General features: G+C 30.5%; 1 protein-coding gene across 1 annotated transcript in view; it reads right to left on the bottom strand.

The window, feature by feature from the left end:
• LOC145326494 (uncharacterized) overlaps window positions 1–16,694 on the bottom strand; it is a 78,590-nt gene that overhangs the window by 46,775 nt on the left and 15,121 nt on the right. Inside the window, exon 5 of the mRNA XM_080169868.1 lies at window positions 2,571–2,665. Coding sequence (XP_080025994.1) covers window positions 2,571–2,665 — 95 coding nt within the window. The remainder of the gene's footprint in view (window positions 1–2,570; window positions 2,666–16,694) is intronic.

Genomic DNA, 16,694 nt, shown 5'->3' on the forward strand with positions numbered 1-16,694 from the left:
AATCTCCCTTCTTAGGTAGTTTTATGATTATACCTTTAGACCAGTCCGTTGGTATCTTTTCTTGCCTCCAAATTTTACCAAAGAGATCAGTTAGAGTCCTAGCAGAAAGATCTATGTCTGCCTTAAGCATTTCGGCAGTTATCAAGTCAGGTCCTGGTGCTTTGTCATTCTTTAGACTATGTATAGCAGCTTTAACTTCTTGAATAGTTGGTGGTCGTGTGTCTATGTCTATTTCATGTCCTGGTTCTGGTTCAGCAGTAATTTCTGGTTCAGGTCTGTTCAACACTTCTTCAAAATGTGATTTCCACCTTTCAGCAACTTCTTTTTCTGTAGTGAGTAATTTACCATCTTTAGCCCTGATAGTTTCACCACTCTTTTTGCTATATTTGCCACTTAATTGCTTGGTTATGTTGTATACTGTTTTCATGTTACCAAAGTCAGCTGCTCTTTGGGCCTTTTCAGCCAGATTGTCAATGTAATCTCTCTTGTCTTTCCTTGTGCACTTTTTGACTTCTTTGTCTTTAGCAGTATATTCAGCTTTTAAATTGCTCATGTCAGCCAAATGTTGAGCATTATGGATTTTGTTTTTGAGCTTCTTTCTCTCTTCTATTTTGATCCATGTTTCTTCAGAGATCCAGTCCTTTTTCTCTGGTTTCCTGTGTCCTAGGATTTCCTTAGCAGTAGATTGAAAGTTTTCTTTAATTGAAGTCCATGTGATCTCAGTCTCGTCATTTAGGTCCTCTAAGACTTGAAATCTATTTCTGAGTTTTAAGACAAATTCATTCTTTATCACAGGGTCCTTTAATCTTGAAGAATCATATTGTCTACCAATCTCACTCTTTTTATCATGGCCAGTACGCTTCAGCTTTAATTTAATCTTACTGACAACTAGTTCATGGTCACTAAATATGTCGGCTCCTCTGTAACTCCTACAGTCTTGCATTGACTTGACCCATTTTCTATTGATCATAATGTGGTCAATCATGTTTCTTGTTTGTCCATCAGGCGTTGTCCAGGTATATTTGTGAATGTTTTTGTGTTGGAATAGTGTACCTCCTACAACCATATCATTATTTAAACAGAATTCAATTAAAAGTTCTCCATTTTCATTTCTTGTACCTATACCAAAGTGTCCCATTGCGTTCTCCACTCCAGTCCTGTCAGTTCCTACTTTAGCATTCATATCTCCAAGAACTAGGCACATGTCATGTTTGGGTACTGAGTTTCTGATTGATTGCAGTTGATCATAAAACTCTTGTTTTACTTCTCCATCTTTGTCATTTGTTGGGGCGTAGCATTGGATAATAGTCAACTTGCAATGCCTTGATTGGAATCTAGCCTTAATTATTCTGTCTGATATAGGTTTCCAGTCTATTAGTGAATTGACATGTCGTTTTTGAATAATTATAGCAACACCATACATATGTTGGCTTTCATGACCAGAATAAAGTATTAGGTGGCCATCTTTGGTTGTAGTTTGTCCTTGTCCTGTCCATCTACATTCCGCAATTCCAAGTATTCCAATATTGTAACTTGTCATTTCTTTAACTACTTGGGCTGTTTTAGTTGACTCATACATTGTTCTAACATTCCAGGTTCCTATCTTACAGCTTTGCTTAGAACTTATTGGTCCTGTCATCAAGTTGATAGCTTCCTTTCGGATTTGACCATCATCTTTCATATTCTCAGTAAACTGAGCATCAGTTCCAACAGTTCTTGTTTCATGTACACCTCTGGCTGTGTGAAAGCCATAAGTGTTTGAGGTTCTGTGGGTGTTTTCGCTAACTGTTGGGATTTTTTACAGGTAGGATAGTTAGTCCTACGCAAACCTTCCATATCCCTGGAAGGAAGGGTGACTGGTAAGGGGAGGGACGTCAATATCCCCCAGTACTTCAAGAAGTACCTCCTGTACCGAATTATAACGCTAACTTTTAAACCTATATGCTTTTTATTTACATCGAAGATCCATGACCTGGGAAGTTTTTAGAAACTATTTTAGGGGAGGGTTCCTAAAATTAACCCCTTGTCAAATTTTCATTTTTTCTTTATTCTTTTTCCTGTCTTATATAGGACATGTCCTCATAAATTCCAATCTTTTTCTGCATTTGGGAAAAAACAAAATTATTTCAAGGATTATCATTTTATGGTGTGAACTTTTAGTTCAATTAAATAATATTCATATATCTTAAAATCATAGGGTTTTTTTTGAAGGGAAAATTTTCTAAAATACTAAAAGTGAGTTAGTTTAATGAATGTCAAAGAAAGGAGTTTGTTGCAAAATTTGGAACTTTAAACAGGTCATAGCAGTGATCTAAAGAGCATGAAACAATGGCCGATAAATTGATGCACATCCCCAATGATTCTGCACCAAATTACCTCTTTTGTAGATTACAATTAGTGGTTGAAACGATTTTATAAACCAACCAATCAATATATATCAAAATCACCAAAGTTGTTAAGCCAACGAATAAGAAAACGTTATTATAAAACTTTGGGTACTAGTGTAATAAATAACCCAATGTCCCCTTCGTCCTTGATTATTTACTCAACTGTCAGCTGTTAAATCTTACCTTTAATAATGTAGAAAATGTTGTGTTGACCGCTATCAGCTGTTCCACATTCAGGAAGATATTGCTCAGCTGTTCAGGTGTCAGTAGGCCAGCAACTACAGTTTTTATTCAGGTTTATATACAAATTAACTTATTTATTTTTCTAAAAATTTATATATGCATGTATAGTAAGAAATATTTTTCAAAAACAAATGTGTAGCTGGACAAAGTGTCTCAAAATCAGCCATGTGACGTCATAAAACTGAAGGAGACGAGAGGAGAAGTGGGAAAGAAAACCCACAAAAAAGAGATGAATAATCCATCATTTTTATGACGTCACAAGGCTGACACTTTGTCCAGTTACTCAAATGTTCATTATATTGTTCCATTATTAACACAAGAATTGACATTTTTAACAAGCAGAAAAGTTTAAGACACAATATTTAGTTGTTTGTTTGGTTGAATAAGCCAAAGATACACATTTTTTAAAACTCTTTTAGATTTAAACACATTATATTTGTATAAGCGAACCAATAAATATCCTCTAGAATTCAAATTAGGTCTTTATTAAATCTCTCTTTCAAAACACTTTACTTTTGGTTTAAATTATGATTTCTATTGTTAACAACCATTCTTACAAAAGGCTGATTTTCATACATAAAATAGTTTATTGTACATTTGAAACAGAAAAGAAACTGGCAAAAGTTAGAGAATGGATTTAATCTATTTCCAATATTGTGTTTTCTAAGTTTTACATCCTAGAGTTATAGTCAATATATAGAAACATAGTCAGAATATAATTTATTCATGTCAAATATTGAAAGTTCTTTTCCCAGTATGGCTTCGAAACAAATCAATATCAGCAGGATTAGAACAGGTTTTCAGCCATACTGAAAAATCATGTTTAGCATTTCATCGTATTACAGACAATTTTCCACAATTACTAAAATAAAAATCCTAATATTAATAACCACGGAAACACGTCTATAATACGATACGATAAATAAGTGAAGATTTTAGTTTTTATGATTTTTAAAATTTAAAGCTTAAAAATTGACAAAAAACACAGTTTCTATTAAGTTTGACAATTTTGCTTATGTCTATGAAATCAATATGAATAATTATAAAAAAAGTGGGATCTAGTGCAGTTCACGGTAAAATGTTCCTGGAAACGATTATTTCCAAAAGTCTAAGAACTTTAAGAAATTTTATAGCAACTATGCTTCTAAAAAGTCTTTAAGTGAAGATGTTTTTGCAACATATGTCTGAGGATAAAATAATAAGTCGGCTGGTTCTAGAATACAGTTGTAAAGTTAAGGCACATCACAATTATATGCTAGGATAATACTGTTATCTAGGTGTGATTTATATTATTTAATAATGCTGAAATCTGTCTATGATAATAATAAATATAACGGAAGAATGACTCTTTAGAAAAGAACCTCTTTACAAAGCATAATTACATGTGATGGGCTATTGACATATTATGTATATAATAATACATTTTAATTGTGGTGATTGGTTGGTCTGTCTGCCTCTTAGTAATGCACACAGTGGCTGTGACGCACACATTCTATGAAAAAACGAAAAAAAAAAAAAAAATCAAGTTTTTCACCATTTAATTTTAAAATGTTATATGTTTGTTTTGAGAAACATAAAAACATTTTCCATTTAATATTTCTTTTTTTTTCTTTATTTGATATGTGTCTACAATGTCCATTAGCTTTCATTAAAAACTGCAAGAAAAAAAGATATTTTTTTTATGGACAAAAAATAAATGTATAGGTATTGATATATAACCCAGACAACTACACGGATCCAGTGTTGGGGACATTTTTCGTCTTCTAGAAAATTGCTTTCTGCTCTTTAGTAGCGACTTGTCTTTGTGTTTTATTTCCAATGCTATTGGCTGATATTCAAAGACCCAATTGAAATTCAGCACAGTGTCCCTTCCTCCTATTTTCTTTTACTTAATGGACAAAATTAAGTAAATAATTTAAAAAAAAATAATATTTGCCTTTCTAAGCAACGAGAAAAGAAAGCTCAAGTATGCTATAGTCAGCTCAAGTATGCTATAAGTCAGCTCAATATGCTATACAGGGTAAATATCTAGGTAAGGGACCAGTCGATAATAATCCTCTGGCGACTCTTAAACCTAACAGGGTCAGAGCTGTCTATTATCAGAATACCTGTCCCTGCCCCGCTCATCTTAATTCAGTCTGCTAAACACATCTTATAAGTGATACACTATTTTTTTGGAGGCTTTATTGATGACTGGGCTAGGGGAATACTACAGGATCTGTGACTTGAGTTATAGGGGCAATACCAAGGTAAGGGACCAGTCGAAATTTATCCTCTGGCGACCCTTGTACCTAACAATGTTAGAGCATTCTGCTCTTAATAAAACTGTCCCTGCCCAGGATCTGTGACTTGAGTTATAGGGGCAGAATAAGGTAAGGGACCAGTCGAAAATTATCCTTAATTCATCCTCTGGCGACCCTTTTACTTAACAGTGTTAGAGCATTCCCTCCTTTCTTTATTCAGTCTGCCAATCACACCTTAAATGTGCTCCATTATAATCTGAGGAATTAAAATATGACTGAACGAAGGGAATGTCACAGATTGTAAAAAACTTTAATTTTTACCCAACTTGAATATTTTAAATGAGTTTTAAATTAATATTGTTATACTTTTAATGTAATCTTTGTAAGTAAATGATAAAGACAAATAAAGAATCAAATAATAATAAGAAAAGAAAGTTTTTCACAACGTTATTGCTTTTCTTAATATTTTTTTTTGTATAATGTTGTAACACTTTCCAGTGTCGAAAAGTCTGGTATCATATTTTTAATTTTTTCTTTTATAACACTTTTCCCCAAAATTTTTAGTTGTGTGTCTGAAACCAAGTTTTAATAGATGGAGATATTTTTTTTTACATACTACCTTAGTTTTAAATAATTTAATAATCTCCAAAGAGAAGTAAGTCTCATTTTGTGTCATGGATAGATATTTTTCATATAAATTGAATGAAGTTAATCTAGGGTATTTGCTGTGAGTTTAAGATATATTAATTTGTTTACGATAAAGGATATTTTGGTGTTTCTCAAATATTCCGGATAAAAGTAAAATGATTTCAAAGTTTATCGACGCAGATTATGAAGATTATTATATTTTTCCTATGAAATATAGTAGTCAGTTGATTTTTTTTCTCTTTAAGACTTCACAAACGACTGAACTAAATGACAGAGAAGCTTTATATTATATTTAGGAAGATTTATAGCATTTTCTTCAGGGTTGATATGGAGCATCATATTTTGTAGTAACCCCTACTATGTAAATGCAGTGAAGAACTAATACAAGGACGCCCAAGCTTTAATTGAGGAGGTTACAAAGATTTGATTTGGGTAATCTATTGTATTTTTTAAATTTTGACGGGGGATAAAATGAAGGTTTTAAAGGTTTGAGTGGATAAACACCATTTTACCCCTTCGCTTGGACGTCTATGATTATGCAGATTGTAATTCTCTCAGGAAGATTTGAGAAACACCGTTTTTGTGTGGTCCGTGTTTATCTATGATCAGCGCCAATATTTAAAATTAATCTCGTAAATTGGTTTTGTCGTAGGTAGGGCAACGATAAGATTAGTCATCATACAATGCGTTAAACAAATAGCTTAACAATTAGCGATAAACATATGTCATTATGTCCAACAGATAACATTATCATTACTACTAACATTGTTCTTATGTAAATTAAATATTATGCTGATATAAATATTTAGCAGTCAATTAAACTACTAATTTTGTCTGTTGGGGGGGGGGGGGGGGGGGGATGATTTTTTTAGCAGTTTTTCGACAACACTATTTGTATGCACATGCCAACTAATTGTTTACTACCCTTAAAATGGGCAGAGTCGTTTATAAATTTAGTTTATGCCTTAAACAATAACATTTAGATATATCCTTATTTGATATCTTATCATAAGTTTGGTTGAGTTTGTTTCAAATCTAATTAAAATAACCATTTGTGAATTATTGCTCTTCCACTAAAGAACATTACTGTCTTTATTTGTTATTGCCCTTTACTGTGTTATAATCTACTCTCTTTTTTTCAAGCATTTGGTTAGGGTAGAGCTTTAAAAGGGATTATTTAGAAAATTGCCCACATTCAAAATTTATGTTGAGAAAAGTGATCGTGAAAATGAATTGATTTAATTTGTAATGCAAAATGAAACCCATCAAAGATAGGAGAGAATAGATTTGCGGATATTTTAGGTTTAGGATTTATACATAACTGCAAAATAAAAATTGCATAATAGCAAAATAATGGTTTGAAAACCAAAATTTTCAAAACTAATTATATAAAAATTATAATAATCTGTCTAAAAAGGAAAAATTACCTTCCTTCAAAATTTTTGAGAACAAAGTCAAATATACAAAATTTAAAAGCATAATATTTTATTTGGCGTACAATATAGTTTTTCTTCTGATAAACTATACACATTTTGAACTTTTCTACGGTTTCATCGCAACACCTGGCAAATGTATTTGTAATTATATTCCATGGATGAATTTAACCAAATTTGGATAAAGGAGGATACACCCCTGTTAACATTGGAGGATTTTTGTTGACATAAATTGCATCTGTTAATTTCGACATATAAATGTCGACATAGAGAAAAACATTACTAAAAATCTTTATCTACTCAAGAAGGGATAGGACATTGGGCTGTTTATTACACTAGTCTCCGAAGTATTAAATAAAACACTTTCTTATTTGTTGGCCTTACAACTTTGGGGACTTTTATTGAGTTTTGATAGGTTGGTTCATAAAATTAAGTGTTCAAACGTTTCAACAACTAATTGTAATCTAGAAAAGGGTTAATTTTGTGTATTATCATTAGGGATGTACATGAATTTATCGGACATTGTCTTATCCCTTTAGATCTCTGTTATCTACTACAACAATAACGATTATGAACATAGTGTTATGTTGATATAATAACAACAGCACCTAAGCTTAACAGGGTATAGGAGGATACAGTACAGTCATGACACAAATTAATCATCTATAGATGAGTCCCGCAGGGATTAGGGGTAAGCAAAATTGAAAACTGTAAATTTTTATAATGCTATGTTTGTGTGAAAAAAATGGATAAAGGATAGAAACAAAAGTAAAGTGAGTTAAAGACAGAACATTTTCATATTTATACGTCCAAGGATGGTTGTAAAGAGGTATTTACCCCCCTCAAACCTTGAAACCCCTCATTTTAATCCTCTCAAAATTTTAAAACATTCCTTCAAAATAAAAAGTTTGGAAGTCTTTGATATTATACAAATAGCTAAATATATATTTTTGACTTTAGAATTATAAGATCTAAAATCAATATGAATGTTTTATAAATTATCCTTTAAGTCCCTGAAGCATGAGCAATTGTATTTGGAATCATAAATAAGTTATATGTCAAAATCTGAATAAATATTCTAAAATTTAAAAGGATAGCTCATTAGATTAGATATTTGTATGGACGTTAATCATCTTCAAGTACCAGTGTCCAAACTTTAATCTTTAAAAATTTAAAAATATCTTTTAGTATACTTATCCCAGTCCATAAGTAAATGTGCCCATTTACTGTTTAAGGAAAATGTGTAGATTATGATAGGAATACTGCACATACAATTTTGGTAAACAATAATTTGGGTACACAAATAATAATGCTAAATAGTTTTTATACCTTTAAGATTTGTACCATCATTGAATTGTAATTTTCTTAATGTTATTTTGAACGAGTAACATACGAAATTATCAAGATGTTTAGGAACTATATGCAGTAGCATACATTTTAAAGTGGGTGTGACTATTTTTAGCTTGATACCCTCTATGGCTGTCTTAAGGGGATGTATAAATTAGGCATTACCCCCATTAATTTTGCCAAAATAGCCCCCATACACACCCTTTATGTACGCCTCTGGGCATATCAAAGCATTAAGTAATGTAGATGTCAAATGGTCAATAAGGAGGCCTAAACGATATTATTTCATCTCCTTAACTTACTATTGAATCACTTGTTCTTGTTTTTGAAAAAAATCGAATTAATTTGCAATTTAAAACACCAGCTAATCTAGGCTATCAATCTAAATATATTAATGGGATACATTGTACGAGTGATGAATTCAAATGTATGGGGTAAAAAATCAAATTATAACAAAATATTCTGCAAAATTTACAGAAATGAAATGAATCTTTTAATTAATCTATTAATATTGATTAAAAAATCTTCTAATATTAAAAATTCGCAAAAATTATACATTTTGCCTGTTATGAAAGTATTTAAGTGGAAATTATTATTACCATTATTATAATTAAATTTTGCTTTAATATTTATTTATATATTTGAACAAACCCTTTCAAATTAAAAATATCAGATTTATAACAAGAATTGAATAAAATTCAATTGAGTGTTCTTTATTTAAATTGCTCTTTATCTACGATAAATATTATTAAAATTCAATAAGCATTCTAATATAAAAAGTTTATAGTATAAAATGTACGTATAATATTTATATATTGATATAAAAATAAGTTTAGGGCAAGGCAATTGATTTCTCCATTTCTTTTTGGCACTTTTCAAAAAGAAATTTGTGATGTATAATGCATAAAAAATGTATCAATAATCAAATGAAAGATTTCCCAAGATTCAAAGCCAAGTTTGATACAAATTCAGATTTTTAATCTAATACAAAATCAACAATAGGAGTTTCTTTAAAACTGCTGTGATTGAAGTTTATAAGCAAATATTAAGCTTCAGACAAAAATATAATAATGATTAAAATGTTTAATCATTTATACTTTTATTAAGTGACATCTAGTTGATCTAAATCATTGAAATTATAAGCAAAGCAAATTATTTAGTAATCCTCAGGGCAAAGACAAATTTATTTAAAGATAAAAATAAATTTTTTTTTGTAAGTTATGTATTCGCACTAGGACCCAAACCTTGAACTTGATCTGATGATCTTGATGTAAAATTTTTGATAAATGATATTTCCATGTAAATTCCATAATTTTTCTTCGCTTTCCATTCAACCAGGTAGGCAGGGTGGGTACGAAATTAAAGTTTCATAACCAAGTAAATTTTTTGTCAGCTCAACAACTTTTGGAAATTTAACAACGCTTTTCCACAAATAATTTTAATCTACAGAAGTGGGGTTACTATAATCATCATCATTGGGGATTATCAATTTATCGTCTATTGTCTTATCCCTTGAGATTCCTGCATCCACCCCTGTGTGATATTTCATTAGGGTTTGAAAATCAGGGAAAGAGGATTGAAGTTGAGGAATTTTAATTAGTTTGAATCATGCTAAAATGTGCTGGAAACGTCCTAAAAATGAAAGTAATCCTTTTGTGAAAAGGGCTGGATATCTGTCTAAATGTGTACCGAAAGATCTAATAGCTTAACTCATATGGTTCTCCTTTAAAGAGATTTTTGGTCTCTATGAGGTTTTAACTATTTGATGGAAGGATACCTAATTCTTACAGATATTTTCATTTTAAATCAATGTATAAGATTCGAAGGAATAATAAATTCGAATAACTTTCAATAAATAAATAATGAAGATATTAAATGAATTACATAAAAGTTAGGTAAATCTACAAATATTCTTCTGTATAGACACATTTCAAGCAATTGAACTCAATACAAAAGTAAAAATATTGACTATGAATAAGGAAGTATTGTTTGCTTACATATTAGTTACCAAAATTAGACCACAGTTGCCTCAAAATTACAAACATGATTCTTAACTTTAATTTTATACAAAGCCAAAATTATTTAAATACAAGATATTGGTTGAAACAGCAATTAAAAATTAATAAGGAAGATTGCATAAAATATAGGTTAGTTTAATTTCCTTTCAGAAAATTTATTTTTTTACAAAAATAAAACTTAAAAACCGATTAATATCCCATTGATTAGAACCGGTTCTAAGCCATACTGAAAATCATATATAGATCGAATTACAGAATTCCACGAATATTAAAATTAAAATCATATTATTTAGTTTTGTTAGCCCGGTTAGCCTTGAGAGCCAACAAAATCTGCAAGTAAACTAACAATAACCTTATTAAAAATATTGTTACTTTATTATTGCCGCGCTACGTTTTGACACAATTGTCGTTGGTTTAATTCGGTTTATTCTTCTTTATGAAATAGTTTTAATGAAAATTGAATTAGATTAATAATTCTAATTCGTGAGTTTAATATAATTCTTTTCTTTGTGTTTCATGATTATTAATTTTAAGAACAGTTCAATGTTAATTTAGACTTTAACATTTAAAAATCAATTTGAAATTTCTTAATCGGTCTCTGTTATTATTTCTTACTGTTGCTTTTCTGATTTTCTTCATTTCTACTTTTTATATTTCCTGATTATTCTCTCTCTCTCTCTCTCTCTCTCTCTCTCTGTCTCTCTCTCTCTGTCTCTCTCTCTCTGTCTCTCTCTCTCTCTCTCTCTCTCTCTCTCTCTCTCTCTCTCTCTCTCTCTCTCTCTCTCTCTCTCTCTCTCTCTCTCTCTCTCTCTCTCTCTCTCTCTCTCTCTCTCTCTCTCTCTCTATCTCTATCTCTATCTCTATCTCTCTCTCTCTCTCTCTCTCTCTCTCTCTCTCTCTCTCTCTCTTTCTAATTCTATACCTAAGTATATCTATCTCAATCCTATTTAAAAACCTACTAAAACAAATATCTATGATTAATTAGCCCAAGTTTTTGTTATTGATTTTGTTTTTGCACACATAAACCAAAGATCTACTTTGATATGCTAAAGTAAGGACCAACAAGGAAGTTATCCTTATACTAAAGTAACAGGATGTTTGTCTGTGTATCTGTGTGTGTATCTGTGTATCTGTGTGTGTGTACCGAAGGATTTCGCTAACCGCTGAACCGATCGGGTTCTCCTTAACAGGGTAGATTGTCATATGTCCCGGGAAGGTTTAAAACTATTTTGGGGAAGGGTACCACCACCCTCCCAAGAGAAATCACAATACAATCAAAAATATTAAATATTTCCGCCGCATAGTGTCGCTAGCATAGTCGCGCTACGTAGTCGCGCTGCGTAGACGCATGAATTTAACAATTGATAACATAGACAAGTTATTTCTCAAATTATATATTTAAAATAAAAAAAAACATTTAAAGACCACTAGAGGCCTCTAGGGGCGTAGCCGCTAGTATTCATAAATAGCGAAGCTATCCTATTATATAAAGAAGTTAGTTTGGAAGCCAAAGATCTCGGAGAGTGCAGGTCCGAATTGGTTAATCTTTGAAAGGAAGCTTTATAAATGTTTTTGAGTGGTTTTCGCCTCCTACAGGATAGGGGGCGTAGCAATTAGTAAGATGTTAAAGTATCAATAGTATGGTAAAAAATCTTAACAAAAAAAGATGAATGAAAGATACATAATTTTTTAGACCAAAGAGTATAGAAGTGTGTAGAAGCCTCGCTACTTGAAAGATAAAGAAGGAATTTAATCTATTTGTATTAAGTAGGGCAATAAAAAGTAATACTTTCACTAAACATTAAACTAGTTCTGAAACAACATTTTAGACGCCTAACTGTCTTGTTGTGGCGTCTTCCTGCTAATCTTTTATGCTGTAATTATATCAACATAATATCATTACCGGATTATATTTATATCGATTAATTGATTGATTAGCTGTAGTTTCTTATTGTTTGGACCTAAGTCGTCATGGAGTATGATGAGACATTTTGGAATATCGACTTAAATACTTGGAAAATTAACACAAAACGTTGAAATTATAAGTAAACTTTTTATGATACTAATTTTTTTTTATAGAAACGCCCTGCACTATTCAAACTTGCATGAATTTCAAACAAGGATAAAAAACATCCCTAAGCGAAACACAAACAAAAGATGAAATAGACAAAAGGACAAATTGAATTATAGATCTTTTTTATAGTTGTCATAACAAAGAAAAAATGAGATAATATGCAAATTCACGAAACAAAGATTTAAGTATTATAAAGCAAGACCGAAAAGCAGACGGACAAAACAATGTACAATGTGTTATATTAATCTTCACCAAAAGTTTCCGCTATCTTTAATAGTAGCCGAGAAAAACACATTTCACCCATTGCGTTATTATAGAGTAGCTTCGCAACTAAAAATGAATAAAATTTCTAAATGTCAAATTGTTGATAACATGAAATGGATGAAGGGCAAAATATGATGATATATATTATAAGTAATCCCCCAAAAATATCAGGGCTCAAAGAATTGTGAAATGGGCCAAAAAGCTATTAATAATATTAATGTCTTGTCTGATTTTAACGTCGACAACATTTCCAAGAGTGAGCACCTCTACTAGATACCTATATCTACGATATGATATTCCATATATAAAATCTTATTTGCAAAATTAACAAACAAAAATTAAAGAAAAAATACATAATGAAATGTTCTTTTCCTATTCAACATATGTATTCTAGATAAATTGACCAACAAAAAACAATACATATTTGTAGAAAAATAATGATTATATGAATTTTAGAACAATTTATCTATCCATACATTATGCATAACTTTATGTACAAATACGGACCAATATTTCCCTATAGCTATAGACTAGAGTGTCAGTGCTTCTAGCTATTTTATATATTTAGGGGAAATCAGGCTTCGATTGGACTCCAAATAAAACAGCAAAAAATATCTTATTTTCTGCTATTTAAACTAAATATATCAACAATTATAATACTAGCTCTTAAGAAAAAATGTGAAACTCATATAATTTTTATTAAAATGCAATTATTAATCACCCTACGTTATAGTTATTGGTTTCTAAATGTAATACAGGCTTAAAAAGACAAAATAGCCTGACGTAAAACAGGCTATTATCTTATCTAGCTTTTTTTGATGAATATAACAAGGCATCAATTTCTAAGTCTCAAATTTTCAGCATCACACCTAATCAAAAGCACGCAAGTAATCACAAGCGCGCACGCGCACGCACAATAATAAAATTGGGGTTGATTATTTTTATTTGAATCAAAGTCAAATTATTTTGTCCTTTTTTGGCCTTATTTATAGTTTTTATCATAACAAAATTGAAAAAAAATTCTATTGCATAACGTAATGGTATTTTTATACAAATGACATTAAAATATTCTATGAAAATTTAACCTATTGTTCAGTATGCTATAAACCGATTACAATCCGTTGGATTAGAACCAGATCTCAGCCATACTTAAAATAATATATAGCATCGTATTACAGAAAATTTTCCACGAATACTGAATACGAATCATAAAGTTAATCTTATAATTTTTCATTGTAATATCCGCGGAAAGCTGTCTAAATACTATGCGATAAATAAGTAAATAAAAAAAAGATTTCTAAGTTGCGATGTTCGTCTATTAACGATTGATCTTACTTTGTAAAACTATTCTTTTCTATAAATGTTGTAGTAAGGTTTTTGTCTGCAGCTTAGGATCCCAACAACTACTGAACTGATTGGGTTCTCTTTTTTAGGCAAGATTCACATATATCCAGTCATGGTTTTATGCTAATCAATTTTCAGTTTTAACTCTTTGGGTGGTTTTCAGCTATTTTTAAAGCCCATCTGTGCACCTTCGAATACAAAGGCCCTAGATGCTAGGGCTTCGCTGATATTCTAACACAATTACAAATAAATCTTTTTAAACCTAGTTAAAAAAAATGTTGTAATATAGAATTAGTTTAGGATTGTTAGTTCAGACTAAAATTATAGTCTGACAAAATTTGTCCACCAAAAAAGTATGCAAACAATTTGACCAAAAAAGCTAAAAATCTACCAAATATTATTTTAAAATCAACGTAGTATAAATTAATTGAGCTCCCAATCTAAAATTAGTAAATTGAACAAGGACCCCCCCCCCCCTGGAGGACCCTGAAACTGAAAACTATTCATACGAAAAAACAATTTTGCTAAAAAACTAAATTTCAACAAAGTAGAAACAGTGAAATTGCCCACAAAAACATAAAAAACCAAATGACAAGAAAATTATAAAGAAAAAAATATATCCTATCCTAAAATTATAAAATATAAATCAGAAAAAAAAACATTCTGTTTGTTTATCGTTTACATTTTGATTTTAGATAAAAACAGTGCTCGGCAGCCGTAAATCAGCTGCATGTACGGCTCAGGGATATCAACCTTTTACAATTTCAAAATCCACCTGGAAGTCTATACCTGACTCAAAAGTCTACACCTGGCAATCCCTCATTTAAAAAAAAGGTTTAAATTCATCCAAACGGGTTTAAAATTGAGGCTTAGTCGCCGCTGCCGAGCCCTGGATAAAAAGAATTTAAAAATTAAGAGACATTTAGAATTTAAGAGGGTTACAGAGTTTAAAAGTTCAATTGTTAGGTGTAGCAATGGTTTTCTTTAAAATTTAAATAAATAAGTTTCAGAATAAAAATTTAATGCAATTTAAAATCAAAAGTTCACATTAAAATAATAAAATAGATTAAAAATTTTTTTTCATTAAATTATAAAAGCGGTGCTTTTAAAAACATTTTAAAATAAAGATTCAAAATTTATGCTCTTTCAATATTTACCATTAAAAGTTTTTCCTTTAATTATTTATGCAATTTTAGCTTTAAAGTTACACTCCTAATGATTTTTCCTTTCACAAATTCGCAACACCTAAATAAATGGATAAGGTTTAATAAAAATAATCTGATTCCAATTAGGAAAAAAAACATGGATTTGACAATGGATGATAAATTTACCATTCCCACAATTTCCACATGTAAAATCTTTCTTTGGTGACTGTTAAATGATGGGGGGAAAGAAGGGGAAAAATTTCCTTAAACATTTTCTTAATTTTTTACCAATTTAATTGCAGAACCTTTATCCCTGTGTATTAAAATAGCATCAAGAATGATAATTAGTTTAAATTCCCAATCATTGTTGCAGCAACTATTATCTTAGTTCCAAACTGCTTTAATCTTAAATCTGCCAATTTAAAAAATACCAAAAATTTAACCTTTCACCCCATACAAGAAAGCAACGAAATATTGCCTTAAAAAGTGTTTTTGCACATTTTTTTTGCACTATTTCTGCAAATAAGATAATCAATTACAATGTGATAAGTTTAAAATAAACTTTGACACTACACAAATGGGATTTTTCTAATAAAAATATCGTATCTAACGACGACGTACATAGTATAATTTTGTTGTAAAACTATCAACATTGCAGGAACGCTTAAATGAACAAAGCCACTTGAAGAATTATCACGACTTTGGGAGATTTGATTGCATTAGAAAGGGTTGTCCTATAGTATCTTAGTGTCCAAACGATGCTGCTTAGCCTAAAATTGCATTACAAATTTGTGATTGTCATTTAATGGAAGAGCAACTAAACTATAATTAGGGGTTGTACGTGCGATATATAGTCCTTTTGAATACCAGATAATTTTTTGTGGGGGAAAAGTCATTGGTTATTCCAGAATTTTGAAAATAATGTTCTAAAACGCTCTATCTTACTACTGTATTAAACAATAATTTTTTTGTGATTTTAAATTGACATCTTTGCACTGGTCTTTAAGATCAATCTAAATTATATTTTCATCGTAGAATACTCACTCTCACGAATACATAGCGCTTAATTGAAAACAGAAATCATAAATAAACTAATAATAACATACATTAAAAATTCAGGTAACAAGAAAGATAACATCCATAATCAAGCACCTTTACCTTCAGATATTCATCTGATTACTTTATTTATAAAACTAACTTAAGACATACCTAAGTAAGCTGGTATTTAAAGTAAGCTTCACTCCTAGAAACCACTAAGGCACATGATTTAATTATATTTCAGTTACATTTTATTAAAACAAACATTAAACAACCCTATTTTTTTGTGGTTTGTTTGTCAGTTAAGATCTCATTAACCGATTGAGTTTTCAATTTTAGAGAAGGTTTACACAGAGCTCCTTGGAATGTTCGAGGCTGTTTTATTTATAAATTAAAGATTTAGGATGGGCTTAAACTTTAGACTGCCCTCTGCCTCGCACATCGAATAAAGAGCCCCTAGATGCAACCCAATATACTTTCAAACTTTTAAGGGTTCAAATAACTAAAATT

This window comes from Acartia tonsa, chromosome 1 (genome assembly GCF_053477335.1).
Source record: "Acartia tonsa isolate MP-2025a chromosome 1, ASM5347733v1, whole genome shotgun sequence".
NCBI lineage: Eukaryota > Metazoa > Arthropoda > Copepoda > Calanoida > Acartiidae > Acartia > Acartia tonsa.